Raw genomic sequence first — 14,864 nt, forward strand, 5'->3', positions numbered from 1 at the left:
AAACCCAATCCCAATGGTATCAATTCATTCTCAATGTTTAGCCTCAACCTCTTAGATTTCCAATTCGTGTCCAATGATTAGTTCAGTAATAGCAACCACAAGTAAAGCAATTCAACCATAATCAATAAACCATATCGCATCAAGAACAACCCTAAGAATCACCATCGATAGCATAAGGGATCTCACAGTTGTTCAAACACATACAAAACAATACAAAGAATACACAAATAGAGAGAACAGATAAAGTAATTAGCTCAAATAGCATATAGATACAATTATTCAACAAGGCAAGCCACATACAAGATGAACACCCAATCAATACATACAAGTGCAAATGATGCATACCTATTGTACCGGCCATGAGCTCACGTGTCGGTCATAATGGCAGACCCAACACATTCGGTAGCTAACCCGAACATAGAACACCATATCACGGAGCAAGTGAGACTAACCGCAATCCTTATGTTTATCCATGCAGGTGCTTCACACCGTAACCCCGATGCAAGTGGGACAATGCCACAACCCTTATATCTACCCAGGCAGGAGCCTTTCACCACAATCCTGGATACAAGTGGGACAACGCTACAACCTTTCCATCTACCCAAGCAGGTGCCTTTTACCACAATTCTAGATGCAAGTGGGACAACATCATAACCCTTTTATCTACCCAGCTAGGTGCCTTTCACCACAATCATATTCATAGTCTTTAATCAAATTCACATGTTGTTAGATTTATTAGCCCCAATTCTTTACCAATTATTTCAATTCTATTAACTCGTGAACGGGATGAAACTACCTTCCTCATTGTGGGCGGGATAAAACTTCCATCCTCACAACTATACCGCAACCACAGAACAAGCGGGATGAGACCTCCGTCCTTGTCCAGTGCAAGTGCCAAAGCAAAATCAAATCAGTATGTAAGCGGGATAACACCCACACCTTGCCACTAACAGATATCCAATCAATACACAAGCGGGATATCGCTCAGACCTTGCCAATCTAGCCAATCAGGCCATACTCAGTCATTATCAATGTCTTTTAGTAATTCATAAGTGATTCAACTCATTAACCCACAATTAGTGACATTTCATCAATTTGAATTTTGTAAACCCCTAATCATGTATCAATTTTCTAATTTCTTTAATATGTGAGCAGGATGGAACCTCCGTCCTTATCGTAGGTGGGATAAAATCACCATCCTCACAACAATTTCATCCGATTAATCAAGTGGTTATCTAGGAATCAATCAGTTCATCTCATTATATCACTTTCCAATGTATTCGAAGCTTAATTATCAGTTACTCCACTCCATACGGAGGTTAGAGGGGTTTATAAACAGATTGGGAGGGCTAAATAGTCTAAAATCATCATTTCTGAAAAATAATGTGTTATGCGTATTAATGGATCATGCGTACGCATGGCCCCAACTTTTTGCAAAATCTGCATAATTCAGTTTTTGACACCAAATTTCAAACATGCATAACTTTTGCTACAAAATTCAGTTTTCACCCATTCTTGAACAGTTTTAAGATTCTCTTCCCCAATTTTAAAATTCAATATAAATTTTACCCAAATCCAAACTCCGAGCACCAAGTTATGACCCGTCGAAATTGGTCAAAATTCATTTTTTACACAAAATTCTGCACCTTTCAAATTACAATTTTCTAACTCCCTTACTTTTCAAAGCAATAACCATTCTTCCCTTTCAATACCCAAATTTAAACCATACTCTATACACTAAATCCCTCTTCATCCATCAACTTTCATCCTCAATCAATCTTCCAAATCAGCATATTTAATCATTAAAAAAAAAAATCCAAAGTTCACACATCATTTACAAGCAATCCAATATCATAAACAAACCAAGAGAAACAATTCACTCAATCAATTCCACCAACTTACCATAACTTACCAAATAGGGGACATCTCACCCTATCACGGCCTCCGGCCCAATTCTCATCACTTAGCCTTTCATAGGTGAACATACCACAACACTTTTCAATTCAACCATATATATGCATCATTACTCAAATTCATGCTAACACACATCATCATTTCAATCATCAACCAACACAAAATCCATACTAAGAATCAATCATCCACAAAAATAATTATTTTCATTCAACACTATTCTAGGGGTAATTAACCTAGGTTTTCAGATAGTGTTACATAATGTTTATCCGAAACTAAAATCCATACCTTCGTTGACAGCAGTCTGAACCTTGGGAAAACTCTTCTCCGATAATTCCAACCTCCATCGGTCTAAGCTCCACCAAAATCCACACTAAAGTGATCCTTGAATTCAATCTCGCACTAAATACAAGCCAACTTAAGCTTCTACCAATCAACGAGGCACCAACCCGCAACAATCAACTCAACAATTAAGTTATTAACAACAAGATTCACAATTTCCTCAACCTAGGGCTTATAGAATTGGAAAAATCCAAAGAAAAAACGCTTTTTTACCTTAACCTACTCGAATTTGGGATGAAACATACTTGGAATCCATGCTAGAGTATCCCTAAAGAACCAAAATCACAAGATTTCAACACTATGTACTCCAAAAATACAAAACACGAAAGAATTCAAAAATAGACCAGGGATTTTGGATTTACTCATGCAATATTTACATAGAATTGAAGAGGATGAGAAAAGCAAAGTGTGGCTGCAAATGGCTCGTTAATCGAAGCTACAGATTGAAAGTTATGAGGATTTGAAGTTTGTGATGAATAATGTGAAAAGGATTTGATTTCTCACCTCTCTTCTTCCTTCATTCAGCTGCTCCCTCGCTCAAATGAAAGGGAAGTGTGCTGAATTGGCTATCAAGGGGAGTATTTATATCGTGGGCTTCGGCTTTGGACCCAACATGGGCCCGTTTGGTGATTTTTGGTCCGTTTGGTCCTATCTTGGGCCAAAACTTTTAAGATAAGTATCTGGATTTGTATTCTAAATATTTTTCTCGTCATTTCTACAGTTTTAACTCTCTCGCACATAATATCGAACAGACTTAAGTCGTTCCAGCTAATCCTAACACTGGAATGCATTTTTCGTAATATACAGTTTATTTGGGTATTACATCCTACCCACCTTAATAGAAATTTTGCCATCAAAGTTTCGACCATGGAAAGAAAACAGGTGAGAGAAACTCTTCTTCATCTCAACGTATAGTTTCTCAACCTTTTGATAACCTTTGAAATAACTTTGTATTCCACACCCCTCTTTCACATCATAGTAGCCTTAGAGTTATCAAAAATTACCGTGCTTCCGCTGCGCCACTCTGATCGTTTGCCATAAAGAACCTAACTATTCATATGTGCTAACCAAAACCTCTCTGTCTCAATAACATAAAGTCATCAACCGATAATTCATTTGAAAGTCATGATTCTCATAATTCAATCATGTGTTACGAATTAATGCCATGCTCAAATATCATGCAAAGCAATTAAAGTTCGGTTACCAGTTTCACAATTACCTCGGATCAGAGAATCAGATCTAGCTGCATTCTGAGTCCTCCCACGTGGACAATTCTAGGACATATGCTTTGAAAAACTGCATTTGTAACATACGCTTGAACCAAAACGACATGGCTTATTCAGGTGGTAGCTTTCACATCTCTGACAGCTCAAGTCATCTAAAGTAGCCTTTGTCTATTTTCCTCTATCATTTCCTTGGTGACCATCATTCTTTCTACAATTGTTCTGACCTTGAGAGATTTGTTTGATGTACCCACTTCTCTTAAATTCTTGGCCTCTTGGTGCATAAATCTTGCCTTGGTCCTTTTCATAGTACTCCCAGCGGTCACTCCCCGCCATTGCAGTTTTTCTCGAGCACTATTCTATCACTCAGCTCTTGTTAACTAGCTCAGAAAAGCTTCTAATTTTTATGGGGAGCATAGTACTCATAATGTAATCTCGGAGGCCACCTTCATACTTAATGCACTTCCACTCCTCATAGTCGTCTGGAGCACCTTGGTAAACCTTCAAAAATCGACACAGCTCCTCAAACTTATTGGTGTATTCAGTCACAATCATGGATCCTTGCTTTAGTTGCAACAGTTCCAACTCCTTTGCCACCCTAATCGAGGTCAGAAAATACTTCTTATAAAACTCCACCCGGAAGGCATCTCAAGAGATCACAGCATCACCTTGCTGCAGTAAACAACGAGCTCATTGCCACTAGAATTGAGCTTTTCCTTCCAAATGGTACGTGACAAACTCCACATACTGATCCTCCAGCATATGCTGAGCTTGCAGCGCTCTTTCCATGACCTGAAATCAGTTATTCTCCTTAGTAGGGCTGGTCTTACTCCTGAAGGTTGGTGGATTCACCTTCAGAAAATCGGCCAAGGTCATCGGCCCTCCATTTCCCCATTTGGCCCATTACCTCCATTTTCATTCCCAGCATGCTGTCCCAAAACCTCAGTAGTAGCTTGCATAGCAACAGCCATATTCTCCAAGGTAGCCATAAAGTCAACTGTATTACTCATCGATCTACGTCCCTCATTTTTCTCTCTATCCTCGAAGTCTAATGTTTCGAAGTCCAAAAGCATACTCATAAATAATTATGTTACATTTATCAATTAGATATCCTAAATAGCATATACACGTAATTCAGAGTATGCTCTAAAGCATAGTCTGTCCATCCATCAAGCTCTACGGGAATGAACTACTCTGATACCATGATGTAATACCCTACCACACAAAGTCTTACGCTATAGTCATAAATTATAGGCAGTGAGGCATTAAAATGCATAAAAGCAAAATACATACATATATTCGAAAGATAGTAATATAGCTAGGAGCCTGTGAAAAAAGAATAACAAAACAACAAGTGTATCTCACACAAAATGTCAAGGATATATAACGTCAATATACAAAAAAGAAAGATATATGTGTGTGTGTGTATGTGTGTGTGTGTGTGTGTGTGTGTGTGTGTGTGTGTGAGATTCAAAAGAAGATACATAGAAAATACTAGTCTCGACCTGCGAAGACAAGGCCGACTAGAAAGTATTACAAATTGGAAGTATACTCAAATCTTGTTTCTCTAAAATAAAACCTCTAAGAGGGATACACAATTACTTATACAAAAGTGGAGAATAACTATACTAGATATAAAATGCAAAAGAGTCTTCGTTTTCCAAAGAGTCCAGCACACTCAACGAGGCATGTCATGTCTTGCATCTAAAAACAACAAAATCCAACAATGGTTGTGAGAATCCGAAGGTTTCTAGTAGGGTAATAATTCCAAATAGAGACTATATAAAAATATATGAACCCGCTAGCAATCCTATACTCCAATCGATACAAGGTCCAAGCCTAAGGTTTTGCTAAACCAAACAAGGAAAACATACTAAATCTCAGTTATTTTTAGTGATCACTAAATCTCAATTCTTCCCAATACAAGTCATCATCTCTCTCTATATCATAATTGTCCAAATTCAGTAATTCTATATCAAAACTCAATCCCAATGATATCAATTCATTCTCAATGTTTAGTCTCAACCTCTTAAATTTCCAATTCATATCTAATGATTAGTTCAGTAGTAGCAACCACAAGTAAAGAAATTCAACCACAATCAATGAACCACATCGCATCAAGAACAACCCTCAACGTCACCATCGCCAGTATAAGATATCTCTCAGTTGTTCAAACACATACAAATTAATACAAAGAATATACAAATAGAGAGAACAGATAAAGCAATTAGCTCAAATAGCATATAGATACAATTATTCAACAAGGCAAGCCATATACAAGATGCACACCCAATCAATACACACAAATGCAAATGATGCATGCCTGTCCTACTGGCCATGTGCTCATGTGTCGGTTATAATGCCAGACCCGACACATCTGGTAGCTAACCCGGACATAGAACACCATATCACGGAGCAAGTGCGACTAATTACAATCCTTGCGTCCACCCAAGCATGTGTTTCACACCACAACCCGAATGCAAGTGGGACAACGCCATAACCCGTGCATCTACCCAGGCAAGTGCCTTTTACCGCAATCCTAGACGCAAGTAGGACAATGCCACAATCCTTACATCTACCCATACAAGTGCCTTTCACCACAATCATATTCATAGTCTTTAATCAAATTCACAAGTTATTAGATTTATTAGCATCAATTATTTACCAATTATTTCAATTCTATTAACTCGTGAGCGGGATGAAACCACTGTCCTCACCGCGTGTGGGATAAAATCTCCGTTCCCACAACTACACCGCAACCATGAAACACGCTGGATGAGACCTCTGTCCTTATCCGGTGTAGGTTCCAAAGAAAAATGAAATCAGTACACAAGGGGGATAACACCCAGACCTTGCCACTAACAGATATATATCTAATCAATATACAAGCGGGATATTACCCAGACCTTGTCAATCCAGCCAATCAGGTCATACTCAGTCATTATTAGTGTCTTTTAGTAATTCATAAATGGCTCAGCTCATTAACCCACATTACTTATCCATTTCATCAATTTGAATTTCGTAAACCCTGAATCACATATCAATTTGCCAATTTCATTAACATGTGAGCGCGATGGAACCTCCGTCCTCACCGCAGGCGGGATAAAACTACCATCCCTGCAATAATTTTATCCGATTTATCAAGTGGTTATTCTAGAATCAATCAATTCATCTCATTATATCACTTTCCAATGTATTCAAAGCTTCATTATTGGTTATTCCACTCAATACGGAGGTTAGAAGGGTTTATAAACAGACTGGGAGGGCTAAATAGTCCAAAATTATTTTTGAAAACAAGATGTCATGCATACGCATGGATGGTTTCAATTCAGGAAGCCACCTCAAGTGTACCCATGGGTCGTGCGTACGCATGGCCCCAACATTCTGCAAACTCTCCAGAATTTAGTTTTTGACACCAAATTTCAAACTTGCAAAACTTTTGCTACAAAATTCAGTTTTCACCCAAATCCAAACTCCAAGCGCCAAGTTATGGCCCATCGAAGTTGGTCAAAATTCACTTTTTACACAAAATTCTGCACCTTTAAAATTATAATTTTGTAACTTCCTTACTTTTCAAACCAATAACCATTCTTTCCTTTCAATACCCAAATTTAAACCATACTTTATACACTAAATCCCTCTTCATCCATCAATTTTCATCCTCAATCAATCTTCCAATTCAACACATTTAATCATTAAAAAAAAAATCCAAAGTTCACGCATCATTCACAAGCAATCCAATATCATAAACATGACAAGGGAAACAATTCACTCAATCAATTTCACCAACTTACCATAACTTACCAAATAGGGGACACCTCACCCTAGCACGGCCTCCGACCCAATTCTCATAACTTAGCCTTTCATAGGCGAACATACCACAATACTTTTCAATTTAACCATATATATGCATTATTACTTAAATTCATGCTAATACACATCATCATTTCAATCATCAACCAACACAAAATTCACACTAAGCATCAATCATCCACAACATCAATTATTTTTATTCAACGCTATCCTAGGGATAATTAACCAAGGTTTTCACATAGTGTTATACAATGTCTATCCAAAATTAAGATCCGTACCGTCATTGACGGTAGTCTCAACCTCGGGAGAACTCTTCTTCGGTAATTCTAACCTCCACCGATCCAAGCTCCACCAAAATCCACACCAAAGCGATCCTTGAATACAATCCTGCTCCAAATACAAGCTAACTCAAGCTTCTACCAATCCACGAGGCATCAACCCACAACAATCAACTCAACAATTAAGCTATTCACAACAAGATTCACAATTTCCTCAACCTAGGGCTTATAGAATTGGAAAAATTCAAAGTGAAAAAGCTTCTTTACCTTAACCTACTTGAATTTGGGTTGGAACTCACTTGGAATCCATGTTAAAGTACTGTTAAAGAACCAAAATCACAAGATTTCAACACCATGTATCCCAAAAATATGAAACAGAAAAGAATTCAAAAAATGGAGCAAGGATTTCAGATTTATTCACCATAATATAACATAGAATTGAAAAGGATGAGAAGAGCAACGCATGGCCACAATCGGCTCGCCAATCAGAGCTACGGATTGAAAGTTATGAGGATTTAAAGTTTGTGATGAATAATGTCAAAAGGGTTTGTTTTCTCACCTCTCTTCTTCCTTCATTCAGCTTCTCCCTCACTCAAATGAAAGGAAAGTTTGCTGAATTGGCTATCAATTTATATTATGGCTTGGACTTTGAGTCCAACATGAGCCCGTTTGGTGATTTTTGGTCAGTTTGGCTCTATCTTGAGGCAAAACCTTTAAGATAAGTATCCGAATTTGTATTCTATATCATTTTCTCATCATTTCTACAGTTTTAACTCTCTCGCATGTAGTACAGGATAGACTTAAGTTGGTCTAGCTAATCCTAATACAATACGTATTTCCATAATAATTATATACTGTTTATCTAGATTTTACAAAGATGATGGTGGTTTCTTCTATGGGATCAGTGCCTATGTTTGGTCTGGCCATGGTGAGTAGATGATAAGTTAGAAAAGAGTTTAACTTAGTAAGGCTGGGTTTACTTGGGATTTATAGTACAAATGATAAGTGGATAATGTTAGTAATGTTGATGCTTATACACAGGTAGGTGTCGATGCTTTTATTTGACAGGTAAAGACAATTTTATATAAAATGAGGCAGGATAGAGTGATGGGGTCAGATGCATAATTATTGGGTGAGTGAGATATATTGATAAATAAAGGAGATGAGTGTAACACCCTAATTAGCCTAAGCTTTACCTCGCATCGTAAAGCAAAGGATAATCAGAGATTACGACAGTTCTAAACTCATACATATAATATATAGAAAGAATTAATATAATCTAGAAGCTTGATGAAGGATATAGCTCAAAAATAGGATTTGAAAAAAAAAGCGCAAAACGTACTAACGAAACTTCTAACTTAATGCACAAGACATAGGTATAATATAACAAAAGATAATAGTATAATAACATAAGAATCTAGCCAGACTCGCAGAGTTTAAGCCAGCTAGCGATATACAGACCATACAGGAAACTAACAATAAAAAAACAGCTTATACAAGTTGTTCTCTCTCAATACAAGCCTCTAGGCAAAAGCAAAATACAAAAGTGAGAGATGTATAAACAAAATAAATAAAAAAGACTCCAAGAGCTACAGGATCCTCTGCTTCTGTCACCATCCAGATAACTCACCGAGGTGGGTTGCGACCTGCATATGAAAAACAACAACAGAAATATGGTATGAGAACCGGAGGTTCTCAGTATGGTAACAGTGCCCAAAAATGTAGGATATAAGACCCCGGGACGCCAAAGGCAATCCTAGAACTTCATATCCATCACAGATTTACCTTAAAGTATACTAAAACCTTAAAGCATATATAAAACCTTAACATAACTTAAAAGCTTATCATAACTAAAAGGGCGATCTATCTTAGGGGGTTACTAACTAAACTAGTCACCGCTGTCCCATAGCCTTTGCCATCCTACCTCAGTGCGATCCCATCACCACCGCCTACCTAGCCTCCTCAAAAACCAGACAAACACAGATAATACAAGCAAGAAAACCATAGGTAATATTCAAATATGTAACAAGTAATTCAAGAAGCAAGTAGGCATATTATTCAATTAGGCAAACTCAAGTAATCAAAGCAGGAAAGCACATAAGAGATGCATATGATGAATGTCTATCCTGTTGGCTCGTGATATCACTTGTCGGTCTATAAATCCCAACCTGACACATCCTTTTGGATGTAGCTTTTCTGCCACTCCCATGGGTATAGTGCTGGGCATACTCTATTGACCCATGATATAGTGTCGGGCATACTCTGTTCACCCACGGATATAGTGCCGGGCACACTCGCCTGCATAACCCAAGGATATAGTGCCTGAAACACTCTTGCAGCAGAAAAAATTATCAATCATAGTCAATCCTAAGGATATAATACCCTGCACACTCTCATACTTAACCCAAGGATATAGTGCCTGGCACACTCTCAACATCCATCAAGGTCATTCATTCCTTTTCGAGTCCTCAACTCATCACAACCATCATCAAATTCATAATTTCCATTCCGAACTCATTAGTTCATCAGTTTTCTCAATTCATTGTCGGCCATCACCCATTTCACTACTCTTTCTTCTCTCTCAACCAAACCCATCCTCAATACACCAGAAACCTAAGCCTCCATTTTCTAACTTTCTAATGTAAAACCCAATTAAATTCTCCTAAGATCTTTCTCCTTGTTTCAATGCTCAAGAATAAGCCCAATAGTCTTAAAATGGTGTTATAGAAGCTTACAACCTTGTTGGAAAAGTGAAATAGTTGAAAACAAAGTTAAAATTTGAAAAACAGGGCGTGTGCGTGCGCACAGGGGTGTGCGTGTGCATGCCCAGGAAGATTTTGAAAGTGTGCGCACGCACAGGGGTGTGTGTACGCACAGGTACTAAAATTTGTAAAGTCTGTTCACTCGCACAGGGTGTGCTAGCCCCCCCAACAGACGAGCCTTCTCGACTTGTGCATGCGCACAGGGTTGTGCGTACGTATAGGTCGCAATTCTTCATTGATGTGTGCGCGCACAAGCTGTGCTAACGCTGAAGTAGAGAGCCTTTTCCTGCCTGTGCGTACGCACAGGTACGTGCATCCGCACAGAGTAAGATATTCACAGGATTGTACGTGCGCACATATCAGAAATCCTGAAATTTTGCAACTTTGCATAATTTCATATTTTTAACACCAACTTTGAATGATCATAACTTCCTCTACAAAATTCCAAATTTCACAAACTTTATATCGATTTGAAGGGTTTGCAAAGATATTTAATTCTAGATAAGTTTCATCAGATTTTGAAAACCGAGACAAAAGTTATGATCAGACAAAATTCACCAAAAATTCACTTTTACCAACTGTTCCCAAATTACCAATTTTTCCAACTTTCATATCTCAAACCAACCAAAACGATACCAAACCATTCCAAACTCTAATTTTTATCAAATATCACCCTTTATATCACAACACACCAAACTTATCATATTTCCATTCACACCTCATCATCTTCAACATCAACATCAATATATCACATCTTTACAACCACACTACCAAATCATCAATTTCAACATCACTTATATCATCACCATACCTTTTCAATTTACACAATCAATCATCATGATCATATTACCATCATTCATCATAATCAAACTCAACAATCATTAATTCATCATAAATCACCACATACAATCATTTAACAACTCAATAACCATTTAAATTCAAACCTATCCTATGGGTCACTAGCCTAAGTGTCCATGAATATTATATACTACATAGAGAAAACCGAAAACATACCTTGGTCGATTTCCTATTGACGATCGGACTTTTGACGGTTTAGAATTTCACAATAAATTCCCGTTGCTAGTATAGTTTCTAAACCAACAAGGAATCCTTTCGTACAAAAAATTGTTTGTCACTAAAGCAAACCCAATAAAATTAATAACCGAAGTATTCAAACCTCGGGTCGTCTCTCAAGGAATTGCAGAGAGGTGTATTTATTATTGGTTATGGAAGATTATCTTTTTGGGGTTTTTGAATAAAGAACAAGAAAAATAAATTGCAAGAAAGTAAATTAATGATTAAGAAAACTCTTAGCAAGGTATGAAAACTGGACGTCTTGTCCTAGTTATCCTTATCAATTGTGATGAGAATTGTTCACTGCTCCCACTTAGTTAACCCTTACTAAATAAAGGAAAGTCAAGTGGACTAATCAATTTGATTCCTCAAGTCCTAGTCAACTCCTAAGGAAAGACTAGCTTTAGAGGGATCCAAACTAACAAGCAAATTCCAATTATCAATCAACAAAGAAGTTTGATAACTCAAGTGTGTCCAATTAATCAATTCAAGGCTAAGAATGTAAAATGCTAAATTAAAATCATAAATATGAAATACCTCAAATTGCATTGAATAAGAAAATCAATTCTAACATGGAGTTCATAAACCAAATTGTCAACATAAAGTAATCAACAAGGAAAATAAATAAACTAGAAAGCTAGAACAAGTAAAAGTAGAAAAGAAACTAAATTAAAGGAACATTGAACCTGGATCTGAGAAGAAATTGAAAGAAGAAATCCTAAATCCTAAAACCTAGAGAGAGGGGAGAGCCTCTCTCTTTAGAAACTACATCTAAAACCTAAAATTGTGAATGAAAGTTGTGTCTGTGATTCTCCCATTCTACAGCCTTTATTCTGTGTTCTCGGGCTTGGAATTGGGCCGAAAAGGAGACCAGAAATCTCCCCGAGCGCTTTCTGCAACTTTCTGCACCTGGCGTCTGTCACGCGTACGCGTAGGTCACGCGTGCGCGTCGTTTGGTGATTTTTCTTGTCACGTGTACGCGTCAGTCACGCGTACGCGTCACTCGTGTTCTGCGCTAGGCACGCGTCCGCGTCGTCCATGCGTGCGTGTCGCTGCCAGTTTCTCAAAACTTCATTTTCTCGCGTTCCTTCCACTTTTGCATGTTTCCTTTCCATCCTCTAAGCCATTCCTGCCCTGTAATCTCTGAAAACACTTAACACACATATCAAGGCATCGAATGGTAATAAGAGAGGATTAAAATTAGCTAAATTAAGACCAAAGAAACATATTTTCAATCATAGCACAAAATCAGGAAGGAAAATGTAAAACATGCAATTTACATGAATAAGTGTGAGAATAGTGGATAAAATCCACTCAATTAAGCACAAGATGTACCATGAAATAGTGGTGCATCACCTATATGAACCAAAACTCCAAAATGGCACTAGTTGAGTTCTCCACCACAAGCAAGCCACCAATGCAACTCCAACAAACACCAACAAGCTCCAAACTCACAATAATCAAACTATATATGCATAAACCATCACAAATCAACCTAGGATTCCATTTAAACATAATATCACAAGGGTTTAATGTCTCTTACCTTTTCCAACAGATTTGATAGCCAAAATCCAATGCTAAGCAAGGATTAGAGCAAACCTAAACATCCAAAATCACAAAAACTCATTTAACCCAAAACCCTAATAAACCCAAAATTTTCAGGAGAAGGACTGAGAGGATTTCGAGCTTTCCATACCAGTTTCTTATATGGGTTTTGTAGAGCTCTTCACAAGGAACGCGTAGCCGTTGATGGCACGCAAATCGGAGTACTGTAGCTCGAGATATCGCGAAAAGAAGAGATATGTGAATAGTGTTTTCTTCTTCTTCCTCCTCTTCTCTCAATTTCTGCTGTGGTTGTGTGTTTATGAGATGAGGGTTCATTAATGAACCCTTATATATGTTGGACTTGGGCCCAACTTGGGCCCAGTCCAACCCGTTAGCCTTTTTAGTCCATTTGATCCAACTTCGAGCCAAACCTTTAAAATTAACGCCCGGTTTTCCATTTCTAATATTTTCTAAGGTTTTCAACTGTTTTCACTTTTTCTTGCGCAGTACCAGGCAGACTTGAACCGGTTCAATTGCCGATTCACGGTTTTTCACGATTTTTCGCAAAAAACATATTTTCTGACTCAGAAAAACCTACGGAGTCCAAAAATCATATTTAAATTCCCAAATTCTCATCCTAACTTTCCGGAATCTAATTTGAGCATTTAAATGATTTTATTCGTTAAAACTCCGATTCTTACAATGAGAACAAGTTTAGCTAAATGAGTATGAGAGATATTTAATTGAAGGAGTGAGTAGTTATGTGGTATTCAAAGATCAGGAGGTTAAGGCAGGTACTATGGTTATTAAGAATAAAAAAGCTTTGGTTTGGAAAAAAGATGACGGTAAAAAAAGGATAACTAGGAAGAAAAAGATTGACTTGATTATGGTGATAATAGTTGATAAGAAGACTATCATGCCTAGACAAATAACGATAGGAACAATGTTTCAAGAAGCAGAATTTGATGTTCTGAGGTGCTTTCCTAGCGAGAGAATTCTCTCCGTCTTGAGAGAAGTTCTTTTCGTCTTCTTAATCACGCTTTATAAAATGGCCCTTTTCACTGTTAATTTAGTATGAGATTTAGTAAAATTAAAGGCCAAGTAGTGTGGGACAGAAGGCACCAAATTGAGCACTTGTGCGAACATCTCAAGCACAAGTTTCTTTAATTCCAAGTACTTTTTATATTAAGAGGAGTCTTAGTAGGAAAAAGAGACTTGATTCATGAAGAAGTTGGGTATGGGTGAAGAGTATAATAATACTAAAACTTTGGGCCATTAATTTAGGAGCAACATATATTGCAGAGCATCCACCCGCACCCCACCGCCTAAGCCCTCAAACATGTGAAGTGGACGCGAAGAAAAGAAGCTTCCATTTTTCACATCACTACTCGTAGTACTTAATTGTAACCAACACAACACCTCTTATTATTGTTCTCTCAATCTCTCTCTGTTTCTCTGTCTCAGGCGAAGATGATGAAGAATAGGGAAGAGGGTGTAACGGCGGTGAGAAATGCAGAGATAGATACAAGGGCGCCTTTCACGTCTGTCAAGGAAGCTGTCTCATTGTTCGGTGACAAAGTTCTCGCTGGACACGTCTATGCTAATACAACCTACCTTAAACACCAGGTTCCTTCTATATATTTCTCATTTATATATATGCACCATTTCATGCACCTCAATGATTATCAAACTATGTGTATGTGAGTATACCATATTTCACCAATTCGAGTATTTCAACACTCATTCACAGTCATCACCAATTGAATTGATGCCACTTAATTTTCTCAGCTAATAATCTTTTTATCTTGGCCTATTTGGCTAGATGCCACTGGGGTCTCTTTGGTTCAAGAGTGTTGTACCAATGTACCACCAAGTATTATATATTTTGTTAAGGTTTTATTAGGTCTTTACGATTT

General features: G+C 37.6%; 1 protein-coding gene across 1 annotated transcript in view; it reads left to right on the forward strand.

The window, feature by feature from the left end:
- The window catches only part of LOC107608263 (WEB family protein At1g75720-like), a 2,306-nt gene continuing 1,610 nt past the window's right edge, over window positions 14,169-14,864 (forward strand). The window contains exon 1 of the mRNA XM_016310105.2: window positions 14,169-14,574. Coding sequence (XP_016165591.1) covers window positions 14,419-14,574 — 156 coding nt within the window. The 5' untranslated portion in view covers window positions 14,169-14,418. The remainder of the gene's footprint in view (window positions 14,575-14,864) is intronic.

This window comes from Arachis ipaensis, chromosome B07, assembly GCF_000816755.2.
Source record: "Arachis ipaensis cultivar K30076 chromosome B07, Araip1.1, whole genome shotgun sequence".
NCBI lineage: Eukaryota > Viridiplantae > Streptophyta > Magnoliopsida > Fabales > Fabaceae > Arachis > Arachis ipaensis.